Here is a 17,515-nt window from a genome sequence, read left to right on the forward strand (position 1 = left end):
CATTGTTCGGGTAATCCGTGCATGAGAAAAGCTTATGTAAATTTTCATTCTTTGATTAATAAATTGCCTGTAGTACCCACGTTGGGACAGGCCGTGGACTGTTTCCCTCTTTGAGGGTTTTAACCACGTCAAAATACTGGTGTATTGATCTGTGATCTGGTTGTGAGCGGTGTCCTTTTGGTGTTCTTTCTGAGGAACTTACCCTGTAAATTCCTACATGGTATCAGAGCTATTTGAGGGCCGCGTCCGTTGGTGATCCAAATCTGAAGCCGGTAGAACTGCATGCGGCTGTCGTTTCCTAGATCTGCTGTTTCTGACTGCTTTCGGGCCGAGAGGATTGCTCTGTTGCGTTCGGAGCATCTGTTCCAGTGAGGAACCCCTTTCGTTTCACGCGAAAAGGTTTCCGGTAGCCCTAGCTGCGTCATTTTTCAGATCGGGAGGTATACAATGTTTTTGCAGTTTACTGTTATTTTCTCTCTGCTTATTTCGGTTTCGGTTTATTTAGCCTTTTTTTTAACCGGATCTATACCTTTCATTTCTGCGTATGCTCTTTGCCCTGCGACTCTGTGCGATCTGGGCAAATCAGAAACAGAAAGGAAGGATTTTTTCTCATGCGTATGCTCTTTTCCCTGCACCTTAGTGTGATCTCAGAAAATCAGAAACATTGAGAAAAATATTTAGTTTTTCGGCTAAAGCTAACTTTGAGCCGCAAGGTTCATTTTTTTTAAAATATCTAGTTTTTTGGCTAAAGCTAACTTCGAGCCGCAAGGTTCGTTTTTCTTTGCATATTCGTGTTGGGTTTTGTGTTTTGTGTTTTGTAGGGAAAAAGAGCTTTCTCAAGGCAAGCACGCAAACCAAGGCCCCCCCCCCTCTCTCTCTCTCTCTCTCTCTCTCTCAAATTTTTTGTATAGATCAATTGGTTCAAAGCTGTTTTAAGAGAGTAGAGGTCTTGGGTTCAAGTCTCCATTTTGTGGGGGCGGATTTTTTCATTCCCGCACATTCGCGCACTTTGCCGGCAACTTCAACAATTTTTTTTCAAAAAGCCATAACTTCTTCATCCGGAAGCCTTTTTCAGAACCGTTTTTTTTAAAACCGCCTAATTTTTCGAGATCTATCCATTGGAACACTTACTTTCAGCATCTTCAGCTTCAATTTTTTTTTAAATGGAAAGTCCATGCCAAGTCATTCTTGACAGCACTAACTACTTCCAATGGATAGCCTACATGGAAGATTTACTTAGAAGTAAAGGTCTCTACAGAATAGCCACAGACCAAGAGAAGAAACCAAAAGATGAAGACAAGGCTGCAAAATGGGAAAATAGACAAGATCAAGCACGTGGTTTGATAGGGATGTCTATTTCTCCTGATCTTAGATTCCATATTGCAGAACTTGAGACTCCTCATGAAGCATTGGAAAAAATCACTAAAGTTTTTGGGATTAAAAATGAAATTAGAGCCCATCAACTTGAAAATGAGTTGCTTACTTTGGATCCTAATAATTTTTCTTGCATTGAAGATTTCTTGTCCAAATTCAAGACCCTTAGATATCTCTTGGAAGGTGTTAAGGTTAAGAAAGAAGATAGTAACCTTATTTATTCCATTCTTACTAAGTTGGGACCAGCCTACTCTGTATTTGTTTCCACTTTCCATTCTACAAGGGAAGCTTTCATTTGTCAAGGAAAAGACTACAAGGCCCCTTCCTTTGACTCCTTTTGTGATTCCTTAATAAGAGAACAAGAAAAACTCTTACACCTTGGTCTTCTTAATCTTGGAAACTCTTCCAAGAAAGCGTTAGCCGCCCAGCAGCAACCAAATTCAAAGAATCCTAAGAAGTCATATCCTAAAAAGAATGGTCCTAAACCAAACAAGGGTCCTAAGCAAACTCAGCCTCAAAATGAGAGATCATTTCAGCAAAATGATAAGACCAATAAAAACAAATGGAAGAAGACTGATAGACATTGTAACTTTTGTAATCGAGATGGCCACTTAGAATCTAAATGCTTTAAGAAGATGGAAGCCTTGGAAGCCGCAATGAAGAAACATAACATCCATGTGGAGCATACTTCAACTTCAACTTCCGGAATGGCACTTTCTGCATGTCGTTGTCAATCATCTCAGTCTGGTTATGCATTAAATGTATCTTCTTCTTCTCCTTCTCATGAGTGGCTCATTGATTCTGGAGCCTCTTATCACATGGCCAAAAACCAAGCCATGTTTTCTTCTTTAAATGATTGTAACACCAAAAATATATATGTTGGTGATGATAGATCTTGGATTTCAGAGATCTGTGGTTTGTGCTTTTTGAATTTTTGACCGGAGAATCCACAGTAAGAGAATTTTTACACCAACGTTTCAAATCCCAAATGGGATCCATCATCAGGGTTAAGAGAAAGATGATAAAAGAAGAGCAAGATGGTCTGAAGCTCTTCTTTTTATCCTTACTCTAACACTTTCGAGTGCAAGGATTTCACTCCAAGTATCCCCTCCGTACAGGGATAAGATATTGGATTTCAGAGATCTGTGGTTTGTGCTTTTTGAATCTTTGACCGGAGAATCCACAGTAAGAGAATTTTTACACCAACGTTTCAAATCCCAAATGGGATCCATCATCAGGGTTAAGAGAAAGATGATAAAAGAAGAGCAAGATGGAAGAAATAAATACTCTCTTCTTTTATCATCTTTCTCTTAACCCTGATGATGGATCCCATTTGGGATTTGAAACGTTGGTGTAAAAATTCTCTTACTGTGGATTCTCCGGTCAAAGATTCAAAAAGCACAAACCACAGATCTCTGAAATCCAATATCTTATCCCTGTACGGAGGGGATACTTGGAGTGAAATCCTTGCACTCGAAAGTGTTAGAGTAAGGATAAAAAGAAGAGCTTCAGATCTACATCCCTCATGAGTATTTATTTCTTCCATCTTGCTCTTCTTTTATCATCTTTCTCTTAACCCTGATGATGGATCCCATTTGGGATTTGAAACGTTGGTGTAAAAATTCTCTTACTGTGGATTCTCCAGTCAAAGATTCAAAAAGCACAAACCACAGATCTCTGAAATCCAATATCTTATCCCTGTACGGAGGGGATACTTGGAGTGAAATCCTTGCACTCGAAAGTGTTAGAGTAAGGATAAAAAGAAGAGCTTCAGACCATCTTGCTCTTCTTTTATCATCTTTCTCTTAACCCTGATGATGGATCCCATTTGGGATTTGAAACGTTGGTGTAAAAATTCTCTTACTGTGGATTCTCCAGTGAAAGATTCAAAAAGCACAAACCACAGATCTCTGAAATCCAATATCTTATCCCTGTACGGAGGGGATACTTGGAGTGAAATCCTTGCACTCGAAAGTGTTAGAGTAAGGATAAAAAGAAGAGCTTCAGATCTACATTTCCCTCATGAGTATTTATTTCTTCCATCTTGCTCTTCTTTTATCATCTTTCTCTTAACCCTGATGATAGATCTCTTAATGTTGTAGGGACTGGAACTGTTCATCTAGACAATGGTCAGTTTAATGATGTATTATGTGTACCAACCTTATCCTGCAACCTTCTATCTGTATATCAGATAACTCATTCAGGTGAAGGTAAAATTGTTGAATTTTCACCTCATGATGTTGTAATCAAGGATCTGAGAGATCCTAAACAGATTCTAGCTACTGGTATTGCTGATGATTCCACAAGGTTGTATAAGTTTCACAACTTTGGGTCATCAAATCTTCCCTCAGTATTTGTTGCTCATAATGATGAAGTGAGCAAACTTTGGCATGAGCGATTTGGTCACTTAAACTATCGCTCCCTTCAGCATCTATGTAAGGAAAATATGGTGACAGGTCTTCCTATGGTATCTTGCAGAGATGGTGTTTGTTCCGGATGTGTACTCGGAAAACATCATCGGGACAGTTTTGAAAAACGTGCCTCTTGGCACGCCTCAGCCCCTTTACAGCTTGTGCACAGTGATTTATGTGGTCCACTTCCTGTTGCTTCATTCTCTGGCTGCAAGTATTTCTTAACTTTCATTGATGATTTCTCCAGACGCACTTGGGTATACTTCTTAAAACTCAAGAGCGAAGTATTTAACACTTTTTTGGCCTTCAAAGCCTTTGTTGAAAAACAATCTGGACATCAAATTCTTAAGCTAAGAACTGATAATGGTGGAGAATATGTTAAAAACACCTTCATCAACTTTTGCACCGAAAATGGAATTCAAATGCAACATACTGTTCCATACACTCCACAACAAAATGGTGTAGCTGAAAGGAAAAATCGCACCTTAAAGGAAATGGCTAATTGTATGCTGCAATCTAAAGGACTCAGTCTTAGTTTTTGGGCCGAAGCAATTAATTGTGCAAATTATATAATCAATCGCACTCCTACTAAGGTTCTAAAGAATATCACTCCAGAAGAAGCTTGGAGTTCCATTAAACCAGATGTAAGTCACTTTCGTGTTTTTGGAAGTGAAGCATGGGCCCATATTCCAGATGAAAAGCATAAAGCTTTAGAACCCAAGAGTGAGAAATGTACTTTTGTTGGATATTCTGAAGATGTAAAAGGTTATAGACTTATTCCATTTAAGTCCAAAAATGTTATCATTAGAAGAGATGTAAAATTTGATGAACATAAATCGGCCTGCGAGCCTAGTCCGGCGGATGTGCCACCTCTTCCTATCTCTTCTACTTTTGAAAACATTTCTTCTTCAGATGATGAAAGTGAGGATGACAATCCTCCCCCACCTTCTCAGGATCCTCAACTTCCAAGATGGGTCCGTGCTACTCGGGATGCAGCAGGTGATCTTGCCGGTGATCCTACAGATCAGCGACGTACACGTTCTCAGTTTGAAAGAGCCTCTTCTTTACTGGCTCAAGCTCCAGTAAATCATGATCCTGACACTTTTGCAGAAGCTTCAGGACATCCACATTGGGAAGCAGCTATGAATGAAGAATATCATTCATTGTTGGCAAATGATACATGGGAACTTGTTCCTCTACCAAAGGGACGCAAACTTGTTAGATGTAAATGGGTTTACAGAACCAAGTATGGACCAGATGGGAAAGTTGATAAACATAAAGCTCGTCTTGTTGCTAAGGGCTTTTCACAGGTTGAAGGCATTGACTACACTGAAACCTTCTCCCCTGTTGCCAAAATGAACTCTATCCGCCTTGTTCTTTCCCTTGCTGCCTCTTTAAAATGGGAAGTCCATCAAATGGATGTTAAATCTGCCTTCTTGCATGGGGACTTGCATGAAGAAATCTATATGGAACAACCCATTGGCTTCATCCAAACAGACTCCAGCCTTGTATGTCGACTTAAGAAATCTCTTTATGGTCTCAAGCAAGCTCCTCGAGCTTGGTATGCCAAAATGGATAGCTTTCTTTTAGAGTCTGGCTTTTCTAGGTGTCATTCTGACAATACTGTCTACACCAAGAAAGTGGGCAACTCTCTTATCATCCTTGTTCTTTATGTTGATGATCTTATCCTTACTGGTAGTGATCCCAACCTTATAAACCATGTGAAGTCTAGCCTCAAAAGGAAATTTGAAATGACAGACTTAGGACACTTACACTATTTTCTCGGTCTTCAAGTCTTGCAATCCAAGGAGGGTATTTCCCTTTCCCAGTCCAAGTATGCTTGTGATATTCTTCGTCACTTTCACATGGAAGACTGTAAGCCAGCCCCTTCTCCCTTTCAGTCTGGAGTCAAACTTTCAGTCTCTTGTACTTCTCCTGAAGTTGATGCTACCTTATACCGTCAACTTGTAGGAAAACTCTTGTATTTAACCCATACTCGTCCTGACCTTTCCTTTGCTGTTGGCCTTGTTGCTCGTTTTATGCAAAACCCCCGTGAAAGTCATTGGAAAGCAGCTAAAAGAATACTTCGTTATGTTCGAGGTACAGTACAGTTTGGGATTCATTACAGTGCCAAAGCAGCTCCTCTATTAGTTGGTTTCACTGATTCTGATTGGGCTGGTGACCCTGATGATCGGAAGTCTACTGCCGGTTATGTCTTCACTCTTGGTTCAGGACCTATTACATGGGCTTGTAAGAAACAGGCTGCCATTTCTCTTTCGTCAGCAGAAGCAGAGTACCGTGGTGCCGTGGAAGCTAGTAAGGAAGCCTTGTGGCTTCGTCAGATCCTATCAGAGTTTGGCTTTGAGCAGCAGCATCCAACCACACTTTGGTGTGATAATCAAAGTGCCATTCAGCTATGCAAAGATCCAGTCCAGCATCAGCGCAGCAAACACATTGAACTACACATGCACTTCATCAGAAAGCGCATTCATGACCATGTTCTTGAAGTGCAATATTGTTCAACAGATGATCAGGTTGCAGACATCTTCACAAAGGCTCTCACAGAGGCGAAGTTCACTAAACTTCGATATATGCTTGGAGTTCAGGAAGTTGTCACTAAGGGGGGATAGGCTCTAGTGCCTCCTTCCTTCTCCTATTGTATCATATTTGTAAATCCTTCAATCCTATCCCAAGTTGTTCTTAAGGGGGGATGTTAGGATATTCCGACACATAGGAAATAGTTAAGTTCAACTTGGTCTAGTATAGAGTTAGGTAAAGTAACACACTTTACCGTTGTACATTTTGTAACTTACAATCCGACGGTCACGATATGTAGTAATCCGACGGTTCACTCTCTCCTCGGTATTACCGACACTTGATCCGTGGCTTGACACCCGATTGGTCTATGAGTTCTATTTAAAGCGCATGGAGGGTCATTGTTCGGGTAATCCGTGCATGAGAGAAGCTTATGTAAATTTTCATTCTTTGATTAATAAATTGCCTGTAGTACCCACGTTGGGACAGGCCGTGGACTGTTTCCCTCTTTGAGGGTTTTAACCACGTCAAAATACTGGTGTATTGATCTGTGATCTAGTTGTGAGCGGTGTCCTTTTGGTGTTCTTTCTGAGGAACTTACCCTGTAAATTCCTACACTCTTCCTATCAGAAGCACAACCTGCCAAATCAGAATCAGTATAACCTGCCAATCTCACTCCATCCCCCTGCCTATAGTCCAGACCATAATCCACTGCCCCCTGCAAGTACCGCAAAATGTGTTTTGCAGCCACCCAGTGAACCTTCCTAGGCTCACACATAAACTGACTCATCGTGTTGACTGCAAAACAAATATCTGGTCTAGTGTTTACCAAATACATCAAGGAACCAATCAGCTGCCTGTACAATGTGGGATCCACCAACTTAGAATTCGAAGCATGAAGCTTCTTCCAGTTGGTAATCATAGTTGTCGACATGGGTTTACAATCCTCCATGTGGACTCTGCCAAGGATGTCCACAATATACTTCCCTTGCCCCAGGGAGAAATGTCCCTCCTCCTGCCACACCTCTAGACCCAAAAAGTAATGCATCAAGCCGATGTCCTTCATCTCAAACTCCGCCGCAAGATCTCTCTTGCAGTGCTCTATGAGTCTCTTTGCACCTGTAATGACCAAGTCATCCACATACAGCACCAGAATGAGAGGCTCCTCACCTATCACAATATAGTAAAGGTTCGGATCTGCCTCACTCTTTGTGAAACCCATACCCTGCAAGTATGTATCTATCCTGGAGTACCAAGCTCTAGGAGCTTGCTTCAGGCCATAAGGGCCTTCTTCAGTCTGCACACATGGGACTCCTTCCCATGCACCTCAAAGCCCTGTGGCTGCTCAATGTACACCTCCTCCTGTATGAAGCCATTGAGAAATGCAGTCTTCACATCCATCTGGTGGATCTTCCAACCCATCTCTGCTGCTATCGATATAATGGAGCGGATCGAAGTATATCAAGCCACGAGAGCGAAGGTATCCTCATAATCAACTCCCTCTACCTGGGAGAACCCTCTAGCCACAAACCTCGCTTTGAATTTCTCAATGCTGCCATCTGCAGCATGCTTTACCTTGTAAAGCCATCTGGAAGTAACCACGGATTTGCCCTCAGACCTCGGCACCACCTCCCAAACATCATTCTTCATGATAGAAGAATACTCCTCCTGCATGGCCTCTCTCCATACCTGTTGGCTCGCTGCCTCCTCATAGCTAGAAGGCTCAGAGTCAAGGATGCTGGTAACCATTGCCACATAGCTACAAAACCTCTCAGGTGGTGTACTCTCTCTGACCGGCCTCTTAGGCTCAGCAACAAATGTGGCATCTCTCAAGGTGTCCTGAAGCCACTTGGGCTTCCTCTTCCCTGAGCGCACTTCTCCCATTGGAGAATGAAACTCCTCCTCCTCATTATCATCATGAGCCTGAACTGCTGACTATCTGTCTGCTGTCCTCCTGCCTGCACCCGAACCTGTAGAATCTGAGGTACCGTGTGAACTGTCCATCAGTGGACTCCCTAGTGAACTGCTCTGTGGACTGCTCTGCATGCTGCCCGGAGCACCACCCCTCTGGCTCGACGAGCCACTACTCACTGACGGACCTGACATCCTCATAGATGTACCTCCGGATCCTCCTGATCCATGCCCACTGGATCCCTGCGACTGACTCAACTGTTGCTAAGGGTCTGGCTGATCCAGATACTCTAACTCCCGTGATCTCCTAAAGGCCCTGTCCTCCTCGAACTTCACATCCCGCTTGACAACAACTTTCCTCTGTGCAGGAATGTAAATCCGAAAGGCCTTTGAGGTCTCACTGTAGCCCACAAAGATACCCTTCTCTGCGGTGGGCTCTAGTTTGGTCCTCTTCTCCTTTGGGTATGTAGGAGTATGTGATGCACCCAAAGATATGAAGATGACCAATATCAGGCTTCTTCCCAGAAAAAGCCTCCTCCAAAGTCATGTGCCCCAAGGCACGAGATGGACTCCTGTTCTGCAAATAAACAGCGGTGTTGCAGGCTTCTGCCCACAAGAACAATGGCAACCCCTGATCATGTAACATGGCTTTGGCAACCCCTACGATGGATCTGTTCTTCCTCTCCGCAACCCCGTTCTGCTGGGGGTTGTAAGGAACAGTGAACTCCCTCCTAATGCCTGCCTCCGCACAATAGTCAACAAACTCTCCAAGGGTGTACTCCCCCCAATTGTCTGACCCAATGTTACTTGGGAGCGGAAGCGGGAGCGGGAGCGACCATTTTCAGAAGCTCCCGGTTTGGGAGCAAATCCCGGAGCGATTTTTTAAAAATATATATATTTTTTATATTTTTTAATTTTTGATACATATATGTCAACAAAAACATGTAGAATGATGAATTAGATATAAAAAACATAAAAAAGCATAGATTGAACCATATAACAACAATCATCTAGAAGTTATAATCTTCATCAACCACGTCCGCAAGTTAGTAACATAGTAACATACAACATATTGAGTCTCATGATTCATCAATCTTAAAGTTTCAAGCTTTCAAAATTCAATATATAACATTTATCATCATTGATCACCAAAGTTGTACTTGTAAGCTAAGTGTAACCATTACAACAAATAATATCTAACATGAAATGAAATGTTATAAAATGAAATGAAATGAAACAACTTTCAACTTTCATGAAGCATCATATTCATAATTCATTACTAATGAGTTATAATTGCCAACTTCAAACTTAAATTGTCATATATTGTTTAAAAAAATATCATAATAAATATGAAAGAGTCAATAGTTATAAAAGCTACTAGAAACTAGAAAAGAGAAGTAAATCTATTATCTATTTCTTATGCTTGGGCCTCTTGCCACCACGAGAAATGTCTAATTTTTTATCTTGTTGCAAAATCAGGATCTTTGTCATTAATATCACCCTCCAAGCATTAATATCCAGAGGTATCTTTGTCATTACCTTTGTATCTGTATAGGGATCTTTGTCATTAATATCACCCTCTAAGCATTAACATAAGATAGAAAAAGCATAGCATGTCAAGTCAAGATTTTGTTTGAGTGATGCGTACATTTTTAGAAGGGTCATGATAGAGGAGTTCGACAACCAATGTCACTAACATCAAGGTACATAGATGGATTGGTACTCTTGATTAAATATGAGTTCCATACCCTAATACATGACAAAATTCAATGGAAACATTGCAATCCCCCAATCCTGAAATCCTGAAAAACTGATAAGTCTGCTGGATTTTGAATGAAATCTAAAATTCTACTTTCTCCATATGAAATCCAATGAGGACGAAACCACTCTCAAACATCCTGAGTCATTTCATGGTAATGTTAAAAATTTAAGTAAAAGGATGAAAATGAAAATTAAAGAAAATGTCACTTTTACTTTAAGAATTTAACATTACCATGAATAGCATATCAATACTAGGACCTAGACTTGATCATTAAGTTGCCCCACTCAAAAACTATTTGTTTCTTTCAAAAAAAATTGCATTTCGAACATTACTACAAAAAAAAAAATGCAAAAAAGGCAAAACGCTCCCGAAAAGGCAGGGAGCGAAATTTTTTTTAGGGAGCGCGCTCCCGCCCGGAGCGAGGGGGGGGGGGCGCTCCCCCGCAACACTGGTCTGACCTCAAGGACTTGATCTTCCGACCTGTTTGTGTCTCCACAAGAGCTCTAAACTCCTGAAACCGCTTGAAGACCTCACTCTTGGTCTCCAAGAAATAAATCCAAGTCCTCCTGGAGTGATCATCAATGAATAAAACATAGTACTCATATCCACTCAAGGAAACATGAGACATCCGACCGCTCACATCAGAATGAATCAAATCAAGTATCCCAGTCGCTTTGCTGTCACTGGTTGGAAAAGGGGATTTGGAAAACTTGCCCATCGCACATCCTCTGCAAGTATCAAAGTGATCAACACTGAAATCTGGCACACATGTAGTGATCTCCCGCAAGGTCCTCAATGCTCCATGATACATATGCCCCATCTTGCGGTGCCAAATCTCACACAGCTCAGAACTGCTAGCTCTGCTGTCGGTACTACTGCTCAATGCCAAAAGGGGCTGGAATGCAAACTTGTACACCTTTGCATGGCGTACACCTATCACTCTAGCTGAATCAGCTGGAGTGCCCCTGGGATGCATCAACACCTGTCCTCCCCTGAACAGTACCTCATATCCTCTGTCTTCCAAAGCTGATATGGATATGAGGTTATTCCTCATCCTGGCACATAAAGAACATCTGACACCTTCAAGGGAGGTTTGGACTCCCTCTTAAATGTCAGTGTCCCCACACCAACTGCTCTAACAACTCTGTCATTACCGAGTACTACCTCTATATCAATGCCACTCTCTGAAAGCTCAGAGAAGTATTCACGGACTCCTGTCATGTGACGTGAAGCCCCATTGTCCACATACCAGATACCCGAAGATGCTCCGTCAATCGAGGGAAAAGCATGCTCCCTCTGAACCTGTGTGGCAGGTGATCCTGCACTAGAGGACTCATACGCAGTGAACCCAAACTCCCGATCAAAACGAACTGCAAAGTCCTCAACCTCTGCTGAAGCTGCCACGCTCTGGTTCTTCCCCTTCTTCTTCTTCTCCAGACACACAACTGCATAGTGTCCCATCTTTTGACAATTCCAACACTTCACCTTGGAATAGTCCTTCTATGTGTTACCCTGTTTACCTTTACCTTTGCCTTTGCGCCCACCATTGCTTGTGGAAGCCTGCTTCTTCCCTTTGCCTTTCTTGCCTCCTGCCGACAGTGCTACATCCTCATCCTGCTCAACTGGCTTGGCTGCCCCAAGCTGACCTTTCCTGATCTCTGTCTGAATGCAATCATCCCAAAACCTCTCCCATGTGGGAAGGGTCTCACGTGCACAAACCCCATCAGCAAAGTTCATTCATGAACGAGGGAGGCCATTCACTGCAATCCGCACCAACTCAGTGGGTGGAATGTCCTCTCCAACTGTTTTCAGTTCATCTCTCACATTAGTAATCTTTGTGAGATATCCAGCTGCACTATCATTACCCATCTTAATAGTCTTCAGCGTCTCCTTCAGGACCATTTTCCGGTTCTCATTGGTACTCTGGTAGAGATTGGACAATGTTGTCCACATCTCATGGGCATTTCTCTTTCCTCTCACATGAGGAATGCAATGGTCTTTGACTCCGTCTAGAATCAGTCTCTTACCCTTGTTGTTATTTTTATTATACTCAACTAACTGAGTAGCATCAGTAGGCACAACAACAAGGTTTTGTGTAGTATGCACCATGATGTCCCTGACTTCTGCCTCCTCAAAGATACTCTGCATTCTCTCCTTCCAAACGTTGTAATTTGTATGCCCATCCAGCCTATCCTCCACCCTCAATCCCAATGACATCCTGTTGTCCTAAAACTGAAAAATAGCACTGTTGTATTAAAGATAAAACTGTTGTTTGTGAAAAATCAACGTGCTGGAATTTTCTGAGTGAAAAATCAGCAGGCTGTAATTTTCCTCCTCGCTGTCCCAAATTGCACTTCAGCACTCAAGCTGTGATACCATGTAAAAATTTCTCATTTCCCACCCCGGTTTTCAGTTTCACCTTATTTCTCCAAAATAGTTAAATGCCCATTCCCATATCCATACATTTAACAACTGGAAAATAAATTTTGCTGAAAACACAAATTCTGGAAATTTTACAGAATGCTGGAAAATGCAAAAATATAAAAATCAGCACATACAAACAGCCATTTAACTCATTTAAACACTGTGATTTTTTGTCAAGGTGACCCTGGAAAAACCCCCTACAACTCTTGGGGAAAACCAGTTTGAGAGCTCTTTCTTATTTCTGAAAAATGCTTTTTACAGTGAGAACAAAAATCAGCAAGCGAACTTTTACAACTTATCTCGTTTTCCGTGCCTCACAGCCAACTGGGAAAACTTGCAAACATCAAAATAGAACAGCAATAAATGTTGTACGGTCTCCTCGAAAAAATAGCAGTACAGCTGTACGGATCGCTGCCTTCGACTTGCTGAAACTCAGCTGTACGGACTTGCTGAAACTCCACTGTACGGACTTGTTGAAACTCCGACTTGCTGAAACTCCGCCTTGCTGAAACTCCGACTTGCTGAAACTCTGACTTGCTGAAACTCCGACTTGCTGAAACTCCGTTGTACGGACTTGCTGAAACTCTGCCTTGGAATGTGTGCCAAGCTGCTGCCTCCTTCTCCTCACTGTCCAGAAATCTCTATTGCTCTCTTGCTCTCCTTCTCTCAATCTGCTCATGAAAGAATGAATGACCTTTTCTTCCTTTTCCTCATTTAATCTAACCCTAAGTGACTTTTGGGTGATCCCTAAATCCAATGGCTGAAATAGATTGAGATCTAGGGCTGAGATTAAATGCTCATTTAAATCTCACTTTCTATTTTTAATTCACCCCACTTTAATAAAGACCCACTTAGTCATTTATTTCCAAAGTCACTTTTCCTTTCTAATTTTACATTGATTTTATTAAAGTCACTTTAAAATTAGACTTTACTAACTTTATCACTTAAAGTCACTTTTAAATTAGATTTGACTTTATAAAAATTATAAAGTCACTTTAGGAGAAAAATTAAATTCTTTTGGACACTTTTCCCTAGGCCAAAGATCAAAGCCTTAGGGAACCACCTGTCCTACGGTACCAAATTTCAACAATGTGAGGAATCAAGTGATACTTAAGCATCCAAGATCACCCAGTTGGCTTTAACCTCCTCCTTTTTGGCTTCCAACTGCTGTGGATCTGTCGACAATGTAACTGCATGCTCAATAATATCCCAGAGATCATTTTCCTTCAACAATAATGTAACCCTAGCTTTCCATGACAAGAAATTTGAGGTTCCATCGAGTTTGTCCTCAAATCTAAGACTTTCTTGTTGCCATATTCCCATATCTAAACAAATTGCCCTGAAAATGTGTTTAGTCCTTCAAGCACCAAACAAAAAATAACTGTTGGTCCCCATATTCGCTAGATCTGTGTGTTTTATGCATGAGTGTGCACTAGATCTTTCAAGATCTGCCTACTGTAAATTGAGATCTGTCTTCTAGTCACTGAGATCTGTAGGATTTACCTGTTATAAATCTAGATTTGCACTAGATCCTTCTGCTGGAGTCTGGACACTTGAAAATCTCAATTAGATAAGTCGCTTTGATACCATGTTAAAAAAATATCTATCTAGATCCTAGGTGAATAACTTTTTTATGATCTCAGGAATTAAAACTTGCTCGCTTTGATACCATGTTAAAAAAATATCTATCTAGATCCTAGGTGAATAACTTTTTTATGATCTTAGGAAATAAAACTTGCTGAATTTTTAATTTAAACAAAAAAATTCTGATCATGGAATTAAATCACACACACTGGCAGGAAAACAAATCAGCAGAAACAAGAGATAAATTTTTACTGTCCTTCAAATCAGTTTTTCATTAATTTTCTCAGAACTTACGAGGGCTCTTCAATAAGGAAATTCTGCCCACTGAAAAAGAAAATCTACAACAAATTCCTGGCATTCATACAGCCCTATGTGGTGCTGAGATAAACTTGACCTGCTCTCTGAAAATCAACTGAGATCATATGGCTTACTGCTGAGTTGAACTTCTCTTTCTAGGCCCATTTCAGACAGCCTCCTCTTTTCTTGAAATCGTACAGCCTCCATAAATCTGGCTGAAGTCTATTTCCCTTTGCTGCTCTGTTTCCCTCTTCTTTGTGGCTTGTGCAATTGAGTTACTGTGTCCCATTTCCTCCTATCTTGCATTGCCTTCACAATTTTGAGATGATGACCAAGTCTCCACAACCTAATCTTTCATTGAGATCAACAGTTGAGATTAAATCCCAATCTAACTACAGATCAATGGTGGAGATTTATCTAAATGACTAGTGTAATTAAATTACACTTTATTAGATTTTTGTAACTTAAAATTAAAAGACTCTTCAATTTGATAAAGTGAATTTCAAAAATAGAATGGAAGTTCTTGTCCAAGCTACAAACATGAACAATTGTATTATATATAGTGTCTTAGGGCATGTTATAAAGTCAAGTTAGCCTCATTAAACTATTATGACATGACAGTATAATAAATTAGTTATGCTGCATTAAAAAAAACGGTTCCTAACTAACTAGAATAACAAAACTTGCTTCGCGTTTGTGAAGGCATATATGTAACACCTTTGTCTCATTGAATATTGGGTAAATTTTGAATAACAAAATATTTTCTGCATCTACTCCGTAGACATTTATACATGTCATTTTGACATTATTCATACAAGAAATTGGGGTATATATTTCACGGGATTGATGTTGCTCCATAATACACCTACAACTGCACATTTGACACAAGAAGTTCTTGTCCAAGCTATTGGGTAAATTTTGAATAACAAAATATTTTCTGCATCTATTCCATAGACATTTATACATGTCATTTTGACATTATTCATACAAGAAATTGGAGACACGGGATTGATGTTGCTCCATAATACACCTACAATTGCACATTTGACACGAAACCTGTGTGGAAGTTCTTGTCCAAACTACAAACATCAACAATTGTATTATATATGGTGTCTTAGGGCATGTTATAAAGTCAAGTTAGCCTCATTAAACTATTATGACATGACATTATAATAAAGTAGTTATAATGCGTTAAAAAAAACGGTTCCTAACTAGCTAGAATAACAAAAGTTGCTTCACGTTTGTGAAGGCATATATGTAAAACCTTTTTCTCATTGAATATTGGGTAAATTTTGAATAACAAAATATTTTCTGCATCTATTCCGTAGACATTTATACATGTCATTTTGACATTATTCATACAAGAAATTGGAGTATACATTTCACAGGATTGATGTTGCTCCATAATACACCTACAACTGCACTGAGTTGCAGGATTGGCAATTCTTTATAATATTTACAAGTATGGAGTCTTCGGTTCATGAAAATCGTTGAAATCCCCCACTTTTAGTCTTCACAAGATACAATGACATATTTTTCAATGTACGTCTCATCTTTATATTCTTTAATTGCGTAAATAACATTACACTTTATTTTTTATGAAATTCAACAGGCTTAGTTATCTCGTCTGGATCTTTTGTTTGCAACTTTCCACCCAGTTCTGCCATGCTGGACTCTCTTGTATTGCCATTTTTTGTGTTTATTTTCATTGGCAAGTTGTATAGATTCAATACGCAGTAATTGACTGACATATTTTCCAGGCAATATTCTTACGACATGAAGGACATGCTGGAGCAGTTGGGGCAATGCTACATGATTTTGATCCAACCTCAACGGAGGATGCTTTTTTATTAATATAGCCCGAGGCATGAAGTATCTATATATGTAATGAAACAGGACCAGTAAGCTAAGTTATTGTAATAAAAAAGCAATTTGATTGCTTTTGAAATTATATACAAGTGCTCGCAGGCATCCCTTCATCCCTTCTGTAATATATTTTGGGTCAGTGCTTCTTATTTTATGTATATATTGTGATTTCTCCTTATGCACAGATAGACATAAGATTAGTAGCAGTACAGGTTTAACACATGGTGAATGATGAACCTCGGTATGTCTAAAGCCAAATTAAATGGGTTTCTAGTCCTATATGATCATCATATTGCATCTAAACAAAATCACTGGCCAGAAATTATATCCATATGGTTAGCTGAGCACTATAAAGAAACACTTAATGTGTGTTTATGGCATGTAAGTGCCTCCTTAAAACTGACGACTTTGTTCGATGATGGTAGTCTTCACTTACGGCTTTGATTTGATAAAGAGATTGTCAAATCTACAGTGAACACTTCAACAAATCCTAGTCCAGGATAAATTTTGAACATAAAGCACATAAATGAAAGTGAAACCATGAAGAAGAGAACAAGAGAGATGGTGCTCTGAAAAATAGTCTTAAAATAGCGTCTTTTCAACTGTGCTTTAGGGCAACAACGTTTTTTTAATGGTTTTTTACCCCTTCCATCACCAACACCCTCCTCTTTTCGGTCTTCTTGGTTTTTCCACTGTATTTGAGTGGTTTTCTCTTGTTTTTCAGGGCTTTTTGTTGAGCCTTTTGCTAGTGGCATTCTCGTTGTAAAATAAGAATTCAGAATTATTCTTTTACAAGAGATCCGGGAGGCCATTGGCTATGGCTAGAACAATTGCACTAAGGGTTGCAGATTTAGAGTTTGCCAGATTTATTCTTTAGGCCTTTTAGCGAGACCCACTTTTCATATTTGATTCAGTGATGTCCTAATGGTGTAATTTTTTTGGTTATTCAAGTGATTTGTGAAACTATGACTGGTGGAATTTTCCCCAAGTGTCATAGAATTGGGGGTTTTGGGTCAATGAATGACAAGCTGGGCAATGATTAATTCCATGCATTGAATTGATTTTCATTAAAGTGAGCCATACATCGATACAATGGGAAGTGACCTTTGGTTTCATCTTCGAAGAAGTCTAGTGACTCTTTCTGTTTGCCTCTGGTTCTTCATATTTCTTCTAAATTAATACGTATGTACTATAATCTCAAGGATTAGATATTTGGCATTCCCGCCTTAATCCGAAGGGGTGTTTGTAAGTCCAAACATCTTTCTAAACTTTGCAAACTTTTATCTTCCAAGCACTTCGGTGAAGATGTCTGCCATTTGTTCACTTATAGAATGTATCAGTGGAATGGTCT

At 40.1% G+C, this 17,515-nt stretch overlaps 1 protein-coding gene across 3 annotated transcripts in view; it reads left to right on the plus strand.

Annotated features, from left to right (window-relative positions):
• LOC149146965 (uncharacterized) overlaps window positions 1-16,342 on the plus strand; it is a 153,839-nt gene extending 137,497 nt beyond the window's left edge. For all 3 annotated transcript variants that reach the window (XM_089441435.1, XM_089441433.1, XM_089441434.1), the window contains one exon: window positions 16,059-16,342. In XM_089441435.1, coding sequence (XP_089297561.1) covers window positions 16,059-16,157 — 99 coding nt within the window. In that variant the 3' untranslated portion in view covers window positions 16,158-16,342. The remainder of the gene's footprint in view (window positions 1-16,058) is intronic.
• The last annotated feature ends 1,173 nt before the right edge of the window (window positions 16,343-17,515 follow it).

This window comes from Pinus tabuliformis, chromosome 9, assembly GCF_031772625.1.
Source record: "Pinus tabuliformis cultivar Carrire ecotype Pingquan chromosome 9, CPIR1, whole genome shotgun sequence".
NCBI lineage: Eukaryota > Viridiplantae > Streptophyta > Pinopsida > Pinales > Pinaceae > Pinus > Pinus tabuliformis.